Genomic DNA, 22822 nt, shown 5'->3' with positions numbered 1-22822 from the left:
AAGTTAAACGTTCCCTCAAGATAAACCCCATTACCTAACCCTAGCATTTGAGCTACAGGAATATTACAATGTTCAGAGCAATAACAGGTGTCATTTGGTCACTTAACTTTAATCAATGAATGTATGAAGTCAAACTGAAGGACTGGACAAAACCAAAGATTAATAAATCAGTTCAAGTCGTTTTCATTTCAAGTTAACCGCTCTCATTTGTAGATGCTCAAGAGATTTCAACGATGGCACAATGTTTGGGGACAATTTTAATATATGAAGGTTATGGTGAGAGGCACTAATATACCAATTTTAGACAAGTGTCCTGCAAACATTATAACGATTGTCTAATTCTAGAGTGATCTTCAGCAGTTTCTTACATAAACATTCTGGTCACTCTGGAGATAAACTATAAAATATCTTTACAGTAACTTTAGACTGTCGAATCTCTGTCAGATTCATGGACATTATTGATACACTCAAAAATCCCCTTCTTTAAACAGTCAATGGAATTAAAACCATAAACCGTAAATAACAACCGAAACACACAAATAATAAAGTCAATATATGGCGATCTGTTGTTTTGTTTAATGGAAATAATTTCCATGGAAATTAGAGAAATACCAACATAAACTAAGGGTAATGACTCAAGTTTTATTGAAGCACTTCAGTGATCGGTTTTGAATAGAAATGAAGCTGTATTTGGCCTTGTTTGTGGTTTCGGTTAAACAGCTCAATTAAGAAAGGTAACCAAACTGAAGATAAATCTTAACATTTCTGTTACAAATAACAGAAGCAGTCATGTATTATGAATTTTGTTTGGGTTAATCCTTACTTGAGGGGTTCATTTTATTATGTGGAACTTTACCTGCTGACCAGTGTTTTCCTCACGAGCGGAAGCTTAAGACACTGAACACATATGAAGTAATATCAGTACAGCATTTCAGACAGCTTATCTTCTCTCGTTCTAAAGATGAAGTTGAAAGCATATGTATATGTAAATATGCTTTGAACCTGGTCTTTAGAAAGAGAAGGCAGTGTCTTAAATGCAATACAGCGTCTAAATCAAAATAATACAATTCAAGTGAGCATCAAAAATGGAGCATGAATTGTTAGGTTTGGATGGTTCCTGAGTGTTACAAAGTGGACTTGCTGTTAAAGGGACACAGTTTGGGGTGTCTTGAGTTGATAAATGAAAATGTATGAAACCAGACCTTTATGTGTTCACTTCTTCATAATACGTGATGTTATTAATCAGCTAGTTGTGCTTTAACTTGAATGTCAAACATTTTACTTTCCCTTTATAAACTCTTATAATCAACAAAAACAAACTGAACATTAAGACAAAATGATTCTTTCAAGGAATTCACAAATACCATCATTCCAAGTCATGTATATCTTGTAATCCTTACGTATTATTAGCACACCCAACATCCTGTTAAGATAAAATAATTACATCCACTTCAATAAACCAAACCATAGGCTTCAACATGAATCTGCTAATTATGGAGGCTTCAAAAACAGGATAATGATTCCTCAGATGTCATGAGCAATGTAAAATCCCAGAAAGAAGGGGAAATCTGGGTCTTCTCCTGCACTCTGATTTATGCAGATGCAATCCCTGAGGTCTGTGTGCGATTTCAACTATATCCTAAAACAGTGTTTCCCAATCCTGGTCCTGGAGTACCATTTTCTAAACCTGGCTGTTTTATACGAAATGTTGTAACTTCTCAGCTCATAATTAAAGACTCCAAGACCTCGGAAGAGTGTTAGATTAGCGTGACTATAGTGATGGCATCACCAAACACACTGCCACACTCCTGACTATTACTCAACGGATTTACTTTTTCAATTTCAACGAAAACAAATAACATTCTGCTTAGGAAAGACAGAATGTGATTTTAATCTCTGTTCAATTGTACACAAAAAAAGGAAAAAAGTGACTTCAATCAGCAAGATCTTTTTCCTGCACCTCTGCTGAAAATCAACGTGGCCATTTCAGACTTTATCAGATGCTTCACAAAGAACTGAACTGCTTTTCTGAGGTCAAAAGATTTTTCTTTTTTTTGCATTAGGTAAAAACGTGTCCACGGGCAGCGATTCATCCCACTAGCTCTCGCTGTCAATCACTGCCCCATTCAGTGATGGAATGGCTTGCGGACTTTCTTACGTCGACGCAGCGGCTTTCCTCCCTCAGTCCAGTGTTCGTTGGGCTCGCTCCGTTGGGTCGCTGAGCTAAAGAACCCTGTTTGTGGAGGAGATCCTGAAAACATTCCTGCAGTCCCAGCGGCAGCTCTGAAACCCTGATTAGATGGTGTTCCTTCAGAGAAGAAGCCTCCATTGGCTGATACATTATTAGGAACTCCGCCCTGGAAGAAGCTGCTAAAGAAGTCTTGCATCTCTGCGGGTGCACCACCGCCTGGATGATCTGGAGGGGATCTAGAGGACACATTACAATTACAATGACGACAATCACCACAGTAACACACAGTTTGATGCAACCCTGCTCGGAGCCGACCAGTTCCCTCTCAAAAGCATTAAAAAAAGCATGGAAAATGTGCAGTACGTGCCTTTCCCCAAAGTGCTCGGGATGGGAGCTTGCTCTCTCGTGGAGACTTCGAGTGAAGAGAGCGCGTTGCTCGTCGAGACTGTGTCTGCATTTAAAATAATGAATTTGTACATTGACCTGTTTTACAATGCCCTCAGGCTGGACAGGACATCAGTTGTGTGGTACTTTTCTCTGGGATGCACCGAATGTTTGGCAACCAAAAATATTATTTCTAAAATACCAAAAAAAAGTGTGATATGATCAAGCTGCAACCAGCACAGAGTGAGAGAGAGAGTGAGAGCGCTTTATTAAACCGACAACGAGCCGTTTAGGTCTATGGTTCCCTCATGTGGTTGATAAAACGTCTCCGGTTACTTTCGTAACCTCGGTTCCCTGAGAAGCGGGAACAAGACATTGCGGAGACCCGCATATGAAACTCCTGCCCTTTTTCACTTTTCCTGAAGTCTTATTGGATAACGCCAGTAAAAAAACTGGCCAATTGTCGCAAGAATGCAACAGTATGCAAATACTGACGAATCCAGACAGTATAAATACAGTGCATGTGACGACAATCCTCAGAATCTACGAGAGAACGCCTGCACGGTGATGAGCGGCGAACACGGCGATCTACGCAAGGTCTCGTTCCCGCTTCTCAGGGAACCGAGGTTACGAAAGTAACCGGAGACGTTCCCTTTCGAGAGCGGTCACTTCGACATTGCGGAGAACCGCATATGGAACGGTAGTACAATCCCGCTGTGAGATATTGCAAAATCAGCCAGAAAAACTGGGTTAAAACACACAAGCATGGGAAGCATACAATTTTAACCATTCGCGAGGTAGTCCTAAACATCAACAGCTGATTGGCTTAAATCGGCCAATGAACTAACAAATCACTGAACAGGCCAATGAACTGCTAGATCTGGCTCCTGCCAAATTTGCATATCCAAACCCAACAAATGCAGCGGGCTGCGCTGAAACAGGGCAGACACTACAACAGTAAGAGCCAGCACAGATTCCCGGGCGGATATAACAGGGATCATAAAAGTACACCAAGCACAGCGTAAACAGCAACGCGGCAACAACTGTGTAACATAAGCGATTATAAGGTAGAAGATAAAGAGTGATCAGCACTCACCGAGAGGACTTGGGACGACAAAGAGGACACGTCCAATCTGTAGAACCTGGCGAAAGTGTTCTGCGAAGACCAGCCAGCCGCACAGCATATGTCCTGAATATATGTGCCTCTAGACCAAGCCCACGAAGAGGCGATAGCCCTAGTTGAATGAGCTCTGATACCGAAGGGGCAGTTCTGACTCTCATACGCTAAGGTAATAGCGTCCACCACCCCAGTGAGAGAGCCTCTGCTTTGATACAGCCCAACCTTTAGTTCCCCCACCAAAACAGACGAAGAGCTGTTCAGACTGCCGAAAGCCGGCCGTGTGATCGATGTAAGCCCGTAAAACCCTTACCGAGCAGACCGCTCTCTGAGCGTTAGCATTCTGCGAGTCTGACGAGTCGGAAAACAAAGCGGGCAAAGAAATGACCTGTGCTCTAAATGGGGTAGACATAGACTTTGGCACATAACCCGATTTCGGCCGGAGAGTGACGTTGCAAAACGAATGAAATCAGCGCCGACTGAGAGCGCTTGAAGATCCCCTATGCGCTTAGCCGAAGCAAGGGCAAGAAGGAGAACAGTCTTATAGTGAGCTCTCTTATGGAAGCCGCATCCAAAGGCTCGAATGGGGGAGAAGAGAGAGCCTTCAACACCAGCGCTAAGTCTCAATGCGGCACCGAAGGGGATCGCGTGGGGAAAAGTCTCCTCGCTCCTCTGAGGAATCTGACCACCAGCATGTGCCTTCCAATCGATTGCCCATCAACCGGGGGACGAAACAAGGCGATAGCAGCCACATAAACCTTCAGTGTTGACGGGAGTCCGCCGTTGTACAGCCTGTGCTGCAGGAAGCATAACATATCCGACACGGGGCAGGACATCGGGTCGATATTTTTATTACTGCACCATTTAACAAACAGCCCCCATTTGAGAGCGTATAAACGCCTGGTGGAAGGCGCACGACACTCCGAAATAGTGTCAAGTACACGCTGAGGAAGTGCATTTAAAACCCCCGTAGAGGCCAGGCATGAAGGCTCCACAGCTGGGGGCTGGGGTGAAATATCGTGCCGTTCGCTTGGGACAACAGGTCTCTCCTGAGGGGAATCTGCCACGGCGGTGCCGTTGACAATTCGCTCAGGTCCAGAAACCACGGTTGATTCAGCCAAAACGGAGCGACGAGGATCACCGTCGCCGTCTCCTCTCTGATTTTGCACAGCACCAGGGGCAAGATCTTCATCGGAGGAAACGCGTAAAGCCGAACGTCCGGCCAACGAACCGTTAGAGCGTCGCTCCCCATGGGGGAGTGGGTCAGCGAGAAATACAGCGGGCAGTGCGCGTTCTCGCTCGTTGCGAATAGATCCACTTCCGCCTTCCCAAAGCGCTCCCAAAGTGACCACACTGAGTCGGGATGAAGCCTCCATTCCCCGTGCGGAAGACCTTCCCTCGAAAGCATGTCCGCTCCGCAGTTCAGACAACCGGGGATATGCGCTGCCCTGACAGAGAGTAGATGCCGATCTGCCCAAAGTAGGAGACTCGCAGCCTGTTTGAAAAGAATTCCTGAGTGGACTCCTCCATGGCGATTTATGTACGAAACCACGGACATGTTGTCGGTGCGAATCAGCCTCGACTGGAAAGTATGGAGAGCTAGAGACACCGCCTTCAGCTCCAAACGATTTATATGCCATTTTCTCAGTGACTGTGTCCAAAGGCCGGATGCGGGCATGCCCTCGCACACCGCGCCCCATCCAGAGGACGACGCATCCATCGTAACGACTATGCATCTCGTAACCAGCCCCAGGGGAACTCCCCGACTGAACATGCTCGGGTCACGCCACGGGCTCAGGGCACTGAGGCAACTGAGTGTACGCTGGTGCAGCGCGGCTAATAGCACTGGCGGGGAAATGGCTCGTGCGTGAGACTCCAGCCGTCTTTCGCCCACGGGAAAGACCGTGGACGAGGGAAGGCTGGTTATAGCCGGGATTAACTGCGGCTTCGCGCTGCACCGTGGCAGGGCAAGGAACGCAGCATTGGCTGGGTGAGGGGGAAAGAGCTCCTTTTGTGAACAGGTATGTGTTTTTATTGCATTTACACAAACATTTACAACATTGCAATGTTCGCCCGCAACCGCGGGGGAAAACTGATGCAAACAGCGGCGTTTGGGGGCCACCGGGACGCTCACGAACTCTCTCCTCTTTATAGGTCCGTCAGGACGACGGCTTAGCAGACGATGACGCTCCGCCGTCGTGGCGCGGCGGTCCTCTCTTCGGCCCGTACCTCTTCTTAGGTGGGCCCGACCATTGTTTAGGCCGAGCATCCGGCTCACGACCTCGAGAAGCCGGGGCGGAAGCAGCGTGCTATTTGGCCGGTCTCTGCGTGCAGTGCGGCGCGGATGAAGAACGTGCTCTCCGAGACAATTGATAAGAGCGTTGCAGGAGCACGTGACTCATGGCCTTGGCGCGCTTTTGTGCCTCCCCGAAGCGCTCTACCACCGACTCCACGACGTCACCAAAGAGGTCGGAGGGAGTGATCGGGGCGTTGAGAAGAGACTTACGATCAGCGTCTTTTAGGTCCGCCAACGTAAGCCACAGATGACGGGGGAGGACGACCATAAATCCCATGGATCGGCCGATAGCTTCTGCGGTCCGCTTCGTGGCCATCAGAGCGAAGTCGGTCGCTGCCCTCAGATCCCTCGTGGCGTCCGCCTCAAGGCTGCCACTATCCAGCGACTGAAGGATCTTAGCCTGGAACACCTGCAGCACCGCCATTGCGTGCAAAGCGGAAGCGGCTTCCCCGGCGGATGCGTAAGCCTTACAGGCGAGATGGGCGGTAAATCTGCACGGCTTCGACGGCAGGCCTGGGTCCGAGCCCAACGAGGGGGTGGAAGGGCACAAATGAGCGGCGAGGGTCTCCGGGACGGGTGGCATGTGCACGTAACCGTGGGCCTCCGCTCCGACCACGTGTGTGAACATGGACTGTGAAGCAGCGTGAACGCGCGCCGACTGAGGAGCAGACCACGATTTCACCACGTGCTCGATGACATCTGGGAAAAATGCAGCACTCCTCTTTGATGTGGCCTGACGGCGGCCGCCTGAAGGTACCACGAGTCGAGATTACTTTTTGCCGGCTCCTCAGGTGAACTCCAGGTGATGTCGAGCTCGCTGACGGCCTTCGAGGACCCTTATGAACTCCACGTTGAGGTCCGGGGTGCTCTCTAGGTCGGGGCAATCCCGCTCCGATCCTGCCCAGTCCTTGTCCGAAACTGAGATGGACATGGAGTCATCGTCCTCCTCAGCGCCGAAGGAAATGGCGCCCGCGACGGACGGCGGGGGGACGAAGACTCTCGTCGATGTAGAGGACCGGGGAATGGGGTGACGGCAGAGGACAGCGACCCGGAGCCGTGTCGTCGCCGCTCCCCCTTGGAATGGGTAGTCTCACCAGCGACTCGTTGGTGGCAGTGAGCCTCGACCCTATTATTCCACGAGCGATGTTCCTGAGAGTTCTCAAGAAACGCGCCGGCAGGTCCGCACAGTGCGTGCAATCGGACTCGCAGAAAGCAGACTCCGCATGAGCCAGGCCCAGGCAGGCAATGCAGTGCTCGTGCGTATCCTGCGGGTCAATGGGACCCAAGCAAAGACAACAGAAGGAAGCCATCGGATGTGGTGAAGAAGTATCCAGTTGCGTCTTCAACGATGGCAGCGTGAAAAAGAAGATTCTGAGGATTGTCGTCACATGCACTGTATTTATACTGTCTGGATTCGTCAGTATTTGCATACTGTTGCATTCTTGCCACAATTGGCCAGTTTTTTTACTGGCGTTATCCAATAAGACTTCAGGAAAAGTGAAAAAGGGGAGGGGTTTCATATGCGGTTCTCCGCAATGTCGAAGTGACCGCTCTCTTACATCATGTCACTTCATAAACTGTGCATGTACTAAAGCACTCTTTTAGCTCCCGCGGGTCATACTACTGGGCTATACGAATAGTTCAAACTAGATTCTGGGGCAGCAGTTGGTTATTAGCCGTTAGCGCAAAGCGTGCTAGCTACATAGCAGCTAACTTCCTAACATTAGCTACATTTTTGCATTAGCAACACATTTTCAGTCACCCAAAAAACAACGCTAATTGTAAAGGTGTTAGTGTGTTAAATGAAGTTATTTGCTATGTAGCTAGCACGCTTTGCGCTAACGGCTAATAACCAACTACTACCTCGTAATCTAGTTTGAACTATTCGCAAATCATTTTCTGTAGTTATATTTTCAAAAACACACTTGCGACCAGGCGTTGTGCTTTGTGCTTTGCTTTCCCGTAATAACCAGTTCTGGTTCTGAACCCACATTTCACACAGAATTTTGTCACTAGGTGGGTCTTGGGGCAAGCACCCCCAGAAGAAAAATGTGTAAAAAAAATGTAAAGTGAAACACTTTTGTAAACCATTTCTTTGTTTTTGCGCAGTTTTTCATACATTGTAGGAGCCTTTAATACAGATTTATTATAGATTACAGTGCATGAATGATGATGTGTTCTGAAAACACCGCTATCTCTTCCGGCAGCTAAAAGGAGGACTGCGTTTCCTTACAATGATTCGTCAAGGTCTTTTCATACGAGCCATTTCACTACCGGAACACGACATTGACCAGTATTGCTATTGACCATGTGAACAAAAGAATGGCGGCGCGGTGTAGGGCTGACATTACAGTTTCGTGAGAGAGATTCAAGAGCCACCTGCTCCGTATGCTTTCAAATTGCTCTCACAGTACTGTGATGTCATCCGTTGATCGATCTGTGCAGCGCCACATGAAATCAAATATGCCTAATAACATGCATAATACCTCACCTATCCACAAGCAGACATCATTGCTTTCCTTGCCATCATGCTCATTGTTGAACTGGCCAGTCTGTGACTGCCAATTGTGGCATAAGCAACCAACTTTTACATTTGTATGTGCATTCTCAGAGAGTCTGAATGGTAATGTGACATGCGTTTTAGGTAGAATTTCTTTATAAAACGCAATGGAAACACCAGTGTACACGAGCATCGTTTTTATTTTTAAAACCAATTTTTCAACGAAAACGCACTGATGTAAACAGGACCTCACTATCAATCTCAATTGTGTGTGTGTGTGTGTGTGTTTGTTTGTTTGTTTTTTTGTTTTACCGGTGTGTCAACCCTTTTGTGTGAGAAAACGATGCTGAAGCAGGGGGTTTCATGACACTTTGTTGTCCAGCCCTGAGAATGTTTTTTTATTTTGTACTTTTTATTCCACTACTATAACACCATACCTGCAAATTCGGAAGAGATGCAAGAGGTGACAGCCATATGCCGTGTGGGGGGGGGGGTGGGTTGGAAGGGGGGTTTTGGTTATAAGGGGGTTGCAGTGTTTCGCCTATGTTTATGGCTTTTGTGTGGTCTCTATATCTTCTTTGTGGCGGAGCAGGTCCGGACAATACTTTTTCAAATAAATAATATTTAATCAATTGAGTAATGTTGAATATGTATATAAAAAGTGAACATCAAATGTTTATCAGGCCATTTTTTTTTTTTTATTATGATACCCACAGTTTGTAGGCTCTGGTGCTAAAGCGAAGTCCTAGTGGCCTATTTTAATATGTATTAAAACTACTGGCAACAAAATGTAACAACTGAACTTAATTTATCATGAGCAGAAGTAATAACAAAGTTACTAACAAGTAGCTTTTCCATGCCATTCACACTAGAACTGATTCTAAATAATCTCCAATTAAAACATGATTCATTTTGAAATACTCTGAACATGCTGATTATTCATGCTATTGATATTATTAATATCATTAATGCTTAATGTAGATAGAAGACGTTAGGGTTTATAATGTCAAAAAACCTATATAGGAAACAGCCAAAAATACTTTATTACTGCTGCATTTTGTTTACATTTATTTTCCTTCTCCTGGTGTTGTCTGCAGGTCTTTATATGCAACACGTCTTTGGCGGGAGAAGCAGCATTTACGGAGCGGAAAGGGTTAAAATGAAGTTCATTTGGCACTAGGGTGACCACCTGCTAATAAGCCCAAGGGGGGACAATGGGTATGTTTCTGAGGGACAATGTGGGACACTGCCTGGCGCGGCGGTGCCCCCACCCCCCGGACAGACTCACTGATAGTGGTTTAGCCATTTCTAGCACATACCAGCTTACATGGTATATTAATAATGCCCTATTCCCCTAAACATGTGTAATTGCTGATGTATGCTCATGAATAGGCCAGCCAATGTATATTTTTTTTAAATAAAGATTCACAATATTTTGAACATTCAATGAATTGACAAATGCACTTCCACTTACGATTTACTTTAGCTATTTAATTTTCCCAGTCTTTCTTGTACCCACACCTTCTCTTTTTAATTAATGGCTCAGACCAGTGGCGTTGCTAGGCCCTTTTTAGGGGAGCTAAAGCCCCCCTAAAGTTCTAGCTCAGCCCCCCTAAAATAATGTGTGTAATGTAATCTGTACAAGAATTCGAGATCGCTTTATAGCCCCCTTTAAAACTCTTATTATGAAAACAGCGTTAGGCTGCGTTATTTAGCGCATTCTTCAGTTCACACAGTAGCACATTTGAGTTAACGTCATTAGCAGAGTAACTTTACAAGGTGTGTTCATTAACATGACATCTGCATTTTTGCCACTCTTTGTGATAAATGCATCTTAATATGATGTGGAAGCGATACAAGACCCTTTCCCATTCACTGTTTAAAAGTTTTATGTGCGTTCACCTCTCGTTAACTATTTGTTAACGGTACCTCGAGAAAAATGAAATCACTAAACACCAATGACGGCATACATCCACGATCAAGATGATATTGTAGCGCACAGAAAGTGTCATTAATGATGATGTGCTATAGTTATAGAGAGTTGACGGTAGTTTTTTTTTCAACAGAAGCTCTATGTCGTTTTTCAGACGCTTCAGTATTTTTATCATTAATTGAAAACATATTGTGGAGGTAATAGATGAACACGCAGTCATGCAGAGAGTGACAGCGCTAGTGCTATTAAGAATGAATGGCAGAGAAACATCAAGTTATTCTCACTAAATAATTATTCAGCAGTTGATTGTGATATTTATTTTATGGATTTGTGGCTGTTGTTGTCACTTTGAAATATAAATGTTGCAGATTGACCGATTAATGTGATATTCATTTGAATAACAATAACTTGTATTTATGCTTTTCTGCTTTTCTGCACATTCTTTATTTATTTTAGTAATGTATACAATATGTGGTGATTAGAGTGTGGCTCTCTCTATATCTATCCTCATTGGAGGCGGAGCCCCCCTAATATTGAAAACCTAGAATCGCCTCTGGCTCAGTGCGCGCGCTGTCATGACAACAACGGAACAACCTAGTCAGCAGTTCAACTGATGGGTGGGTGTGGCAACAGTAGCGTGCTGAACTGTCAAGTATTGTTCGTTTGGCTGCCTAGGGCTCAAGGATGTAGAGCGACCAACTTTTTTTTGAGCAAGCTTTGATTATGCGTGACACGGTCTCAATTTGCGGGACGCATGAATCGGGCTTCAAACGTTGTGCGCGCACGCGCTACGCGGGACGGGTGGTCACCCTATTTGGCACTATATGAAGATATTAGAAGTTATTGGCAAAATGTAGTCAACATAAATTTCCCTGAGTGTGCGTGATGTATACAGCTCAGTTATGTAGACGCGCTGCTCAATTTAAATTACAGAAATATTCTGACGATGTGAATGGTTCATTCTGTCTCAGGGTGCAGATGGAACCAAGCCAAGTTGTCATATTGTCTTAAATGCGCTCTGTCTGCTGGTGAGAGTGTGCTTGCCTGTGTGTGAGCAGAGCGCACCTATCTGTGTGCGCACACGCATCGGGGCAGTTCTCGATACGGAGAGAAAATGAGAATTGTAAACGTAGAGAATAAATTGACATGCTGCCGTATAAATAAGATAAAGACCTGATGCTATTTAGTTTGTTTAATGAGATACCCCCCATAGAAAAATAACTCTTCAGATTTACACGATTCACATATTTGACCCATTTTTGATCCAAAACGGGGACTAGTTTGCAGGTATGATAATAAAAACATGTCGTTAACTGTTCTACATACTTCTTGTTCTTGTTTTACTTGTAAAACAAGGGTGTGTTTTTGAACGGGTTATGGGCCTGCTCACTAATTCAACATGCTTCATGCCACCAAAAAACATCTTGGCTTTAAGAAAGTTTGAGGGGTTACCTGTGCCGGGTGGCGCTGCTGCTACTTTTGGAGCCAAATGAGATATGATAGGGCACACGGTGCGTGTCTGGAGAGATGCCTATCCGTTGACAGCCTGCCCACTCTGTGTCGACATGTAGAGATGTATCTCAATACACAGGTATAAACGCAATCCAACAGCCTATCAATCATTGTGGACATAAATCAACTACCAGTGACATCAAAGACTTTGCCATCCATAAAAGCAAAGTATGTGATTCGCAGACCCAGCATACTAGATTCAGCCCACAGATCTCCCTCCTCAGCACTGTGCCACTTCTTACATTCAGCACAGAAGCGGGCTTCGCTGGCTTCACGTTCCATCTCGAAGCGCCTGCAGAAAAGAAGACTGCTCAGAAAGTAATTGTACACATATGACACAAAACAGAGGTTAACATGAGATCACAGGATGGCAATGATGATGACAGTAATACGCACTTGTGCTTGCCCTCACATTTAGTGCACATCATGGTGTTCATGGCCTCTTTCAAGTCATCCTGCAATTTGGCCAAGAAATCATTCATGGACTTTGAAAGCTCTGTGGTTGCCATCCGCTTCCTGTAGACAAGAAACATGAAAAGAAATTATGATATTTTGCACTGCCTTACTTTTACACTAAATGACAGCGTATTTTAAAGCAATGTAAAACGACAAATATTACCTTCTTTTAGGGGTGTAACAATATATTGTGGCAGAAGTCGCGTTTACCGATAATTCTGTCATTGACAGATTTTATTTTACCGGTGATGGAAAATCTTAAGGCAGTCCGTCATTTTGACAGATTTCAATAAGGGCAACTTGTAATTCCCCGTTTTGTAATTTCCTTTCATCATTAGAGCGTGATCGTAGGCTATTACCCCTGCTCTGAACACGATCTCAAAGGGAGGTGTGTCTTCCATTCATTAGCTTACAATGCCTGCTCCATTCTGGATAACGCACGTTCAGCAGAGACTGATGCATCTGTCACAGACCCCTGCGTGGCGTGCACTCATATACACAAAGGCGCGCCGTTTACACAGTTTACAAGCAACTGTCATTGTTACTGACAGGACAAATGAACATAAACATTTTTCTGTAATTACGGTGGTATGCAAAAGTTTACACAGCACTTGCAGAATCTCGAAAAAGCTGAAACTTTTGGAAAAATAAGAGGATTTTTGAAAAGGAAGGTTTATTTTTTATTTAGTCCTGCCCTGAGCAAATTTTTTCACTAAAGAAATGTTAACAAAGTTCACACTAAAGAATAATAAAATATTTTTTTCAAAATAGCTCATTTCTGAAGTTAAGACGCCCCTGATTCTTAATACTGTATGATGTTACCTAAACAATCAATGACACTTTATGTTAAGTCATAGTTGTTTAAGGGTTTCTTGTTTGTCATGAGTCATTAGACTATACTGATCTTCAAAACAATCACCCAGGTCCTCCACAATCTTTGCTTTTTCAGGATTTCTGGATATTTTACTCATGTCCAGCAGTGACTGTATGATGTTGAAATTGCTCTTTTTACATTGAGGAAAATCAAGAGACTCGTACACAACTATTACAATAGATAGAAACATAAAGTGCTGCCCACAATGTCAACAACATTCATTTAAAGTCAGGTGGGTGTAAACCAATGAAAATGGTTCTGATGTAAAAAATATATATATTTAATTTCCTGAAAAACATTTTTGTATTTTTAAATCTTCTGAAGGACAATAGTAAATGAAAAAAAAAGATGTATAAATAAAACAATAACAATTTACACCAAAACCATTTTCAGAGGTTTTACCCCCACCTGACTTTAAATGAATGCTGTTGACTTGGGTGATATCATTTGATTTCTGACAACAGAAACATTAAATATATAAATGAATATAAGCAACAACGGCTTTATTGGGCATTCAGTTGCATTAAAATATAGTAAGTTCAGAGAGTAACCGCAAGTACAGCGTGATGACGCCACGAACATGTTAATTACCACGTTACGCCACCTTGCACCATAATGACGGGTAATAATAGATTTGGATGGATTTTTTACGAGCCTGCCCGTTATTTTAAATAAGTTTAGTGTAACCTCTGTATTGTGGAACAATATACTAATTATTTAATTTGTATTATTTACATGGATTGACATGAGACCTGACGAATATATCACCGAACAGGGGTTGTGGCCTCAATAGCTGCGCAGTGTATGGTGTGCCGTATGCATTTAATTGAGGACTAAATAAAGCTGTTAACTCATTCACCGCCAGCCTTTTTAAAAAAAGTTGCCAGCCTACGCCAGCGTTTTTTAACATTTTCAAATGAAAGAACAGAGTCTCAGCTTTTAAACAAAAGAAACCTTATTCTTCTATCTTCATTTTTTGTTTTTTAATACTCCGTAGATGTGGGTAGGTTTCTTCAAAAATGCATCACTTTGATTAAACAGCTGAGATAATTAACGTTTTTTATCGAAGATTCCGCCCAGATCCCATTCGTTGAAAACCGCTAAAACATATACCTTCTAGGTTATGGGATTCTCTAATTTCTCCCAAAGGTGTGTAATAGCACCACCTGTTGTACAACAGCACAAACACTGATTGCCATAATAAATAGTCTTTGGGGGAACCGTTTTTTTTTTAAATGACGAGATACTCGTCAATACCGGTAAAAGAGTTAAACAAAGATTATGCTGTATGATGTAGGTTACCTGTTATTTGCTAACCTGCCAATTGCAAATTCCAATTTTATTCCCATTCCCATCCATCCTATCCGTGTAGATTAGAGAGGCGAATATAAATTTGCAATAATAAATGACAGTGTATTTATGATTATACAGATGACAATCTCAATCACATCAAGAAGCATATACACAAGAAATCACAATGTAGAATTATAGTAGAATTATACTTTGAAAAGGTATAGCCTCCTCAAATTACATACACTCACAGTTCATACTCTCGACGTGTTTCTGGGTTACTGACAATGTCCCACGCAGCCCTTAAAACCTTGAAAGCCTCATCAGCACCCGGATGCTTGTTTTTGTCTGGATGAATCTACAAGTAAACAATATACAACACATGGTCACACTTTTCGCAAATGGCAGAAACGTCAGGGCAGAACTGTTATTACCTGTATAGCCAGCTGTCTATAAGCTCTCTTCAGCTCAGATTCAGTTGCGTTAATATCCACTCCCAGAACACTGAACGGGTCCAAATCTTCTTCAGGGATCTGAACAAGAGAGGCAGTAGCTCATACACTTCCCATTCATAATCTCCTCAAGCAACACATAATCATAGACGTCTACAAAAGGAAGTGGTGATCATTAACTTATTCTTTACTTATGTATGTCCATATTTTTGAATAATTCCTGACACAGGGATTGTCTCGCTCGGCATGTACTCTGTGCAGTGAGCACCAGGGAGAAACAGCACATTGAATTCACTGTACAACAGTCGACTTGTGATTGAAAGAGTACTAAAGAGGGTTTCTCATAGAACTCGACCTCACTAAAGAATTGGATATACAAAGAAAACAGCACTGGGCCAAGAATAGAACCTTGGGGAACTCCGAATGGAAGGGGTGCTGACGAGGAACAGGAAACAACAGACAACAAGGCGAACAGAAAAAGTCCTCTCAGGTAAATAATACTTAATCCACTCCAGAGTCTTCCCTTTAATATTGACCACATGCTCCCACCAGACCTAAAAGCATACGAATTTCTGAGTCACCCGAGCCCCTGATCAGTAAAAGTCAACATTAAAAACCTTTAAAAGTGTAGTTTCTGTGCTATTAAGAACTCCATGAGTTTTTAAAAACAACTGGAACTGTTGACACACAACTTGCATTAAGTTGTACACAACTAATATTTTACAAAGAAAAAGGAGTTTAGAAACTGGTCTAATCCTTGTCCAAATTTGATTTTTTTTTAACAGTCGCTCTATCACTGCCTGTTTAAAATCCAGTGGAACCACACTTGTGGTCAACCAACTATTAATCATTTCTTTAACCACATGTCAAAGTGTCTCAAAATCTATTTTTAAAATGTGGGGAGACTACATCTGCAGGATGTGTAGAGGCATTCATCTGATTTATAACATCTTTCAGAAAAAATGTAGTTGAAAACAGCAGGGCAAGTTACAATAATAGAAGGGTTCTTCAATGGAGGAAAAACTGGAGGAGCAATTCACATCGTTGCAACTTTATCCACAAATAATTGAAAGAGCTTCTTGTATTTTATTTTGCTTTCTCTTCTTAATTTCTTTATGTATCTGTTTCAAGACTCCTTTAAGATGTCAAATTACACTTGTAACTTGTCTTTCTTCCAGTGACGTTCAGCTCTCCTGCAGTCATGTTTAACAGCGCGAGTTTAACCATTGTGACGTCATTTAAAACCAAAACAGCAGCAGTTAAACCTTGCATTTAACAAGTGAAAGAAACTGCAAAAATGCAGTGTACTTTAAAACCACATTATTGAACGTTTGCTAACGGCTCCCTCATGTGGTTGATAAGCGCAATTGTCTGTTCCCAACGTAGTAAATAATGTTGCTGTATAAGCTAATACCTTGGCCAGGGCCAGCAGTCTCTGGAGCTCTTCTTCAGGCTGACATTTCTCCGCCCCTCTGTTGGAAGACTCTGGATTTGAGATTTCATTCATGACGCCTCCATCAAAGCAAAGCCTGCGGATTCTAATGGTCACCTCAGACACTCTTCTGAAAAGCCTGCTGCACTGAAGGGAAAGCCACCATTTTCTGCCTCGCTCCCCTGCCAGCCTCACCAAGACACGGCTCATTATCTGAGAGGTGCTGCACACAGCAACACCGAGAGTTCCCATGCCGGAGACCAGGGACTGTTGAGCCGAACCTGCAGTCCTGCTGACACGCTCTATTAAAGCTACAGTTAAATGGCGGCTCCAGTCAAGGATTCGCCTCAAATCTTCCGTCATGCCGGGAACATCAGTGACCTTCCAGAACAAGTGCGCTCCAAACTCATACAGAGCAATCGCTGACGATTCCACAGCAATCCCGCAGCGGTGGGTTAAAGAGATGATGAGCTCTACAATCATATGGATGCAGGAAATACACCACGGGCTGATGGATTCTGCCACAAAATCTCGACATGTTACGACAAGCTGGAGTCCGTTTCTCTGTCGTGTGCGGCCATGATTGTGCATGTAATGGTTTCGTTTTCTGACCTGCTTGTGTCGGTTTGGCCCAGAGGATGAGAGGAAAGACTTCTGCGACATGGAGAACGTAGAGGTCAATAATGCTGTCTGATCGCATAAACCCTGCCCTAATCCACTTCTTTTGGGTTTTCCTTTTTTCCCAGCTCCAGCATTGCAAGATTTAGACTCTCCGTCCATTGATGGCTCTTTTTCCAATTTTTTCTCAAGTCTATCTTTAGCATGATTTTCCTCGTGGTCATCACTGAGGTCTTCAGTTGTGGAATTGTTTTCATTTTGTTCTTTACTTTCTTCAGCTTCCATGTCATCCAAGTATTCATGAGGGTGTTCGCTGCCATTTTCCCACTCAGACCCAGGAGACACCTTCACATGACCATCATCTCCGTCTGATGAATTGACCAGAGAAACAGCAGGCTGCTCAAAGTGGACGGTTTCTGCTACCGTATCCCAATCTACAGCCATATCGGCCATCTCGTTTATATACCCGATGTTCAATCCCTCATACATAGGACCAAGATGAGAAGATCCATTTTGAGCTTCAGGGTCACAGCAGATTCAAAGATGCATGCATCACAATTCAAATGAACAGCTGTGACTTATTTACTATGAAACAAATGCAAGAGCATGTTCTTCCACATGTCCAGGTCTTTGCAGACAGACGACAATCATGAACTATTAGATCATCCTGAATCCCTAAAACTGAGAGGAAATCAAACAATTAGTCAACAAACTAAAACAGGGATAAGTAGTAAACTTTAGCTGTGACCCACTTCGAAGGCTGCGACCTGGACGTGGAAGCGAAGATCGCAGCATCCGAAGTCACCAATGTGAACTGAAATGAGACCGTCTATCCTAACAGAAAATATCCAAGTTGCATCACCTGCTGCTCCTGTCACCCATTGACAGGAACGTGACACAGTTGAGACATTTCTGACTTTTTTAAACAAATACGGAGCCAAAAATAATTTATTTTAGGGAAAATAATGAATTTATGTCGATTAAACCAGCCCAACGGTATAACAAATTAACAAACACTGTACATATGAAAAACACAATACTGGATCAATAATATTAGTGAACAACATTATTTATAATATTAAGAGAGTGACAGGGACCGTTTCTGGCATATTACCTACTTTCATTTGAAGGCCCCGTTTTTTCCCGTTTTGGAAGCTTTGATTGTGTTTTTTGGGTGTTTAACTATGGATGTTCATGTTTCTAGTTTATTTTATTTTTTTATATTTCACATATTTCAAGTCTATCGTCCACCGCTGTCTCTCTTCTCACGAAACAACTGGATTTCTTCCAGTTTCTTCAAAGTACCGCCTTCCGTAACGCTCTGATTGGTAAAGCTGACCAGGTCTGTTGTGATTGGTTCCCTGCTTACAGTGTGTGAAGATGCCCCACTCACACCATATCAGCGAGTTCCGCTCCTCAAGCTGTTGTGATTGGTCGGTCCCCCTTCTCAGTGCACGTGTCGTGAATTCATAAGCTTTGGCTTTTAGCAATAAGTAACAATCACGTCAACTTCACTTCATCAGTTAAAAACATGCAGCTCGATTCGAAGTGCAACGGAGGTCTGCTAGTGCATATGCCAACGTCAAACTTTGTTAGAAATCACGTTTTTTTATACTATGGCGAGGGAAATGACTCCGGACCGGTTGGGTCAGACAGGTTATATTATCACTAATAACAGAAGCATTAGTTTTGACTTTTTATATTGGATCCGAGTTGGATAATAAAACCAGCAGATTGACTAGGAGAAAACTTGTGATAGCGGGGAATGGCCACTTCAACTAAAGTTTTGAATGTAAACTTAAAGACGCACTGAATCGCTGTGGAACGTGCAGAATTTTTTGATGTGTTGACGTAATATCAACTGAAAAATGCAGAGAGCGCGAGAAATATCGAGTGGCCCCTCCCGCTTTTAAAATAATCAGTAGCATTTTGTTTACAGCAAAGTCAACCTCAGCCTGGCAAAGCTACATTTAACAGCATGACAGCCACATTGACCGTGGTGTCTTTTAAAAAGAATAGGACAATTAGTGATACCGGTGATGTGTCATGGAATTTAAAGCTTGTTATTTACATTGGTGAGTGACACTGGCGTTTGTCTTCTCCTTTACCCACCAAGGCTTTTTGGCAAATGCGACCTTATTTCTCAATCGGTGCGACCAGCCGTTCGAGGGAGAAGAAAAGTCTCCCCAACTCTGAAAGATTCAACAACAGACACACATTAGGCCCATATCGTGGACTCCCTCTGATTGGCTGTGGTCCAGATATTCCTGTACAGGTCATTGACAGATGTTTTTACCAGTGACGGAAATATCTGAAGACTCCATCATTTTACGGATTAAAATGAGGGCAATTTGTTAATCTCCATTTCTCTTCAGCGTGATATGCTCGCGAAACAACCTGCGTGTTTTCACCCTTCATTGTTACTGACTAGACATATGTTATGCGATCTTGGAAAACCCGTCGGATGTTGCGCTGTGACTTCAACACTAGGAAATTAATTTATATTAAATTGTTATTAGAGTAAATCTCTTACCACTGTAAAGTGACTTTAACTTGTGATACTGGACTGTTGTGCTGTTATTTTCATCACTTAACTTTAAAAAGATTTTTCTCCAAATTCCGTTCCTGAAAATCATAGCGCTTCAGCCGACCTTAGCCATAACTTTTGTTACATACACAAGGCATGAAAAAAATAAAACTGATTTGAAAAGGGCTTGAAAATGGTATAAAAAACTGTAATAGGCCTATATAAATTTGCACCATGTGTTGGGTTTTCTCAGATCTAATCACATATGAACATAAACATTAAAAGATTCAATATATAAATGAATATCAACAGCAACTGCTTTTTGGGGCATTCAGTTGTATTAAAATACAACAAGTTCTGAGACGCAAGTACAACGTGCTGATGTCACCAACATACTAATTACCACCTAACACCACCTTGCACCATTGTGACGGGCAATAATAGATTATGACGGATTTTCTACGAGCCTGTCAGTCAAAATGACGGACAAAAAAAGTGTTGCAACCTTTGGTGTGTACATTTGAAAATGCAGTCAGACAGAGAGAGGTGAGTAGCCTAATGCTGTCAGTTAAACAGAGTGGATGTAGCCGCAGATGATGAGGGAAGATGAAAAGAACAATTGACAACTTTTCGTGAATAATGTTAAATTAAGACCTGATCTGTCCAAAAATAATAAGCAATAAGTAACCTTTCTTGTAGATTTGTGCTTCAAATAAAAAACCTTATGTTGACCAGATTTTTAGTTAATTATTTACAAGACAGTTTTGCCTATAAGGACATTTAAAATAAAAAGTGGTTTAACCAGTTAAATGTTACATGCATTAAATGAGAAGCAGTCTAAAATTTGGGTGCCCCTAACTTTTGTGCTAGTGCACCTAATAAAAAAAAAGTAAGGCGCACCAGTGCAACCAGTGCAAAAAGTTAGTCTAGACCCTGCTTAAGGCTACTCATTTTTAATAAAAGCAAAAAAAAAATTGGGGATTTCTCTGGGGCTTTAAGAATATCCTTCTCAGCCCAGGGAAAGGAAGAAGCATTTTGAGGCACTAACCAGCCTTCAGTCATATTGCTGAGATGGAAGCAGTCTCGAAATGTAGCCTTCAAAGGACGCACCCCCCAAATTGGGACACAGCCTTAAATGTCACTACATGTGTGTCTCAGTCGGCTCCCTTGTTCAGTAGTCAGTGCACTTATTTTTAAGGGCTTTCTCTTTCGCAAAATCCTCCCAATGCACTGATTATAATTGTTCCCTAAAAATTCCAACGATGCAACGCAAAAGTCAGGGATGTTCCCATACCGGAAATCACGTGACTTTTTATTAATCCGTTTAACTGAAATTGCACAACCCAACACAATAAACTTAATGAAACGCGACATAACTTTTGAAAAGATAAACGTTTCTTTTATTTATGTATATACACTAGAGATGTTACAATATGATCAATTTAATCGTTGCACAAAAGCAAAATTGTCTTAACATTATAGTGGTGAAATGATAGGTCTTCCGGGCCTTCAACATAGAGAATGTTACCTCTGTCAAAGTCCAGCTGGTCAATTTTTTTATAAGAGGGAGTTTTAAGTCATTTGACCGATCTCGTACTAGATCTCATACCTCAAAGCAAAGGTTATGATAAGAGGATAAACAAAGGGGACAGGATATGACATGGTTAATTTGTTCTTCATCACAATATTCAATAATTGTTTATTCAACAATTATGGCACTTTTTTCACCGTCTTCATTTGTTGTGCAAAATACCGCAATAAATATTGTACCGCAAACAATACACTAAGGTATCACCGTACCACGAGAGTTGACTTTAATATTAGACCAAATTGTTCTTGGATATGTAACAAAAAAATTTAAGCGGTGCATGATAAAAAAATTGTTTCTCATATGTATTTCATCCATTATTTAAAGAAATAAAGTCAGAGAGATGTCTGTTGTTGATAATTACCAGCTGTGAAGTATAACGATGCGCTCACGAAGTCACGTCACAGGAATGTAACGAACAGTCTAGAGTGTACCAATGTGAAGTGAGTCAGGGTCCACTCCTTACCAGTGCCCTAACAGGCGGTGCGGGGTCTCTCAAGTTTTGATTATTTCTTAATTTAGGGTAAAAAAGTGGGAAGTAGGGCTGTCACGATGATGAAATTTGGCTAACAATTGATTGTCTATTAAATAAATTGGAATTTTCACAATTAATTGTCTTTTTAGAGGCTGTTTAAACGATTAATTACAGTTCATTTATTCAGTTAATAAAATATAGATACTTTAAGAATTGTGAAAATCTGTAAATAACTAGTAACATTTCCTGTAGTGACCTTAACAGAAAAGACTGAGATATGAGGATGTCGTCTTGCTGTGTAGATGCAGCAAATCTGGTGTCACTTTAATAAAACTCATTAACAAATAAAGTACAAATTTGATCTCAAATGATGAAGGGATGTCATTTGAAAGTAAGGGTGAGTGCAGTTAAAATGTGCAGATCACCCTTGTTTTTTTACAATCATTATGGTTATCTGAAATAATTGAGATTATGTCAAACAATTGCGATGAGATTATTAAATAATTGTGACAGCCCTAATGCCTCTAAAGTTCACAGTCAATTAATTGTAGTCTTCGATTGCACATCGTTGAACTTGTATATTTTCTCCACATATATACTCCACATCTGCATGCATTTTAACTTCAATTAGGTCACGTTATACAAGTAAAATACACATGAAACCCACACGCTTACTACAAACAAAATGTAAGATATGCACAACTAAACGCTAGTGCTATGAATATATTGCATGCAACGACGTTAACACTATTCAGAAAGTTGTTTTTGTTTTAGAAAACCATTATCACACATCCATAACTGTAATGAAGCAAACATATAAAGTTTAACAGTGAAATAAAAACATCTAACGATGATATATATCTGTATTATTTTCTAAATATGTCTGAGCTACAAAAACATTGAACAAGTTTAAGATAACCATGCTAACATGACAGATACTTACTGCACACACATGAACTCTTCTTTAACACACTGTCACTACAACGACGACGATGTGTATTTATACATGTTTGTTAGGTCTCTTCATTGAGCTTTACATTATTACTGCACTGCACTACACTAACAGTAACAGTAACAGTAACACCGAAAGAAAGGAAAATTTATGTTTATAGGCTATCTATCTACAGCTGCTCTTACCGTCCTTCTTCATTGCATTTCACTTCCGAAAGCGCGGCAA

General features: G+C 42.1%; 1 protein-coding gene across 5 annotated transcripts; it reads right to left on the bottom strand.

Moving 5' to 3' along the window:
- Positions 1-556: 556 nt before the first annotated feature.
- dnajc14 (DnaJ (Hsp40) homolog, subfamily C, member 14) lies at positions 557-22817 on the bottom strand. Of its 5 annotated transcripts, XM_056734588.1 has the most exons (9): positions 22589-22805; positions 19127-19247; positions 16420-17736; positions 14988-15086; positions 14805-14911; positions 12330-12449; positions 12065-12225; positions 11874-11976; positions 557-2427 (listed from the first exon to the last, which is right to left on the bottom strand). In XM_056734588.1, the coding sequence occupies exons 3-9, from the start codon at positions 17542-17544 to the stop codon at positions 2127-2129; spliced, it is 2016 nt and encodes a 671-aa protein (XP_056590566.1). In that variant the 5' UTR covers positions 17545-17736; positions 19127-19247; positions 22589-22805; the 3' UTR covers positions 557-2126. The 5 variants fall into 5 exon arrangements, 3 of the variants coding, with proteins under 3 accessions (XP_056590566.1, XP_056590567.1, XP_056590565.1); XM_056734589.1 differs by lacking the exon at positions 19127-19247 and having other exon boundaries at positions 22783-22817; XM_056734587.1 differs by lacking the exon at positions 19127-19247.
- Between the last annotated feature and the right edge of the window lie 5 nt (positions 22818-22822).

This window comes from Triplophysa dalaica, chromosome 21 (assembly GCF_015846415.1).
Source record: "Triplophysa dalaica isolate WHDGS20190420 chromosome 21, ASM1584641v1, whole genome shotgun sequence".
Classification (NCBI taxonomy): Eukaryota; Metazoa; Chordata; class Actinopteri; order Cypriniformes; family Nemacheilidae; genus Triplophysa; species Triplophysa dalaica.
Note: the sequence above shows the minus strand (reverse complement) of the source record. Positions and strands in the feature narration are given on the sequence as shown.

What these genes read in the sequence shown, in the direction of transcription:
- dnajc14 (XM_056734589.1), bottom strand. Translation starts at nt 17,544, where the DNA reads ATGTATGAGGGATTGAACATCGGGTATATAAACGAGATGGCCGATATG. An exon ending in AAATGTGAGGGCAAGCACAA is followed by an intron (nt 12,226 to 12,329) that starts GTGCGTATTACT and finishes TCTTTTCTGCAG; the next exon opens with GCGCTTCGAGATGGAACGTG. An exon ending in CAAAGTCTTTGATGTCACTG is followed by an intron (nt 11,977 to 12,064) that starts GTAGTTGATTTA and finishes ATGTCGACACAG; the next exon opens with AGTGGGCAGGCTGTCAACGG.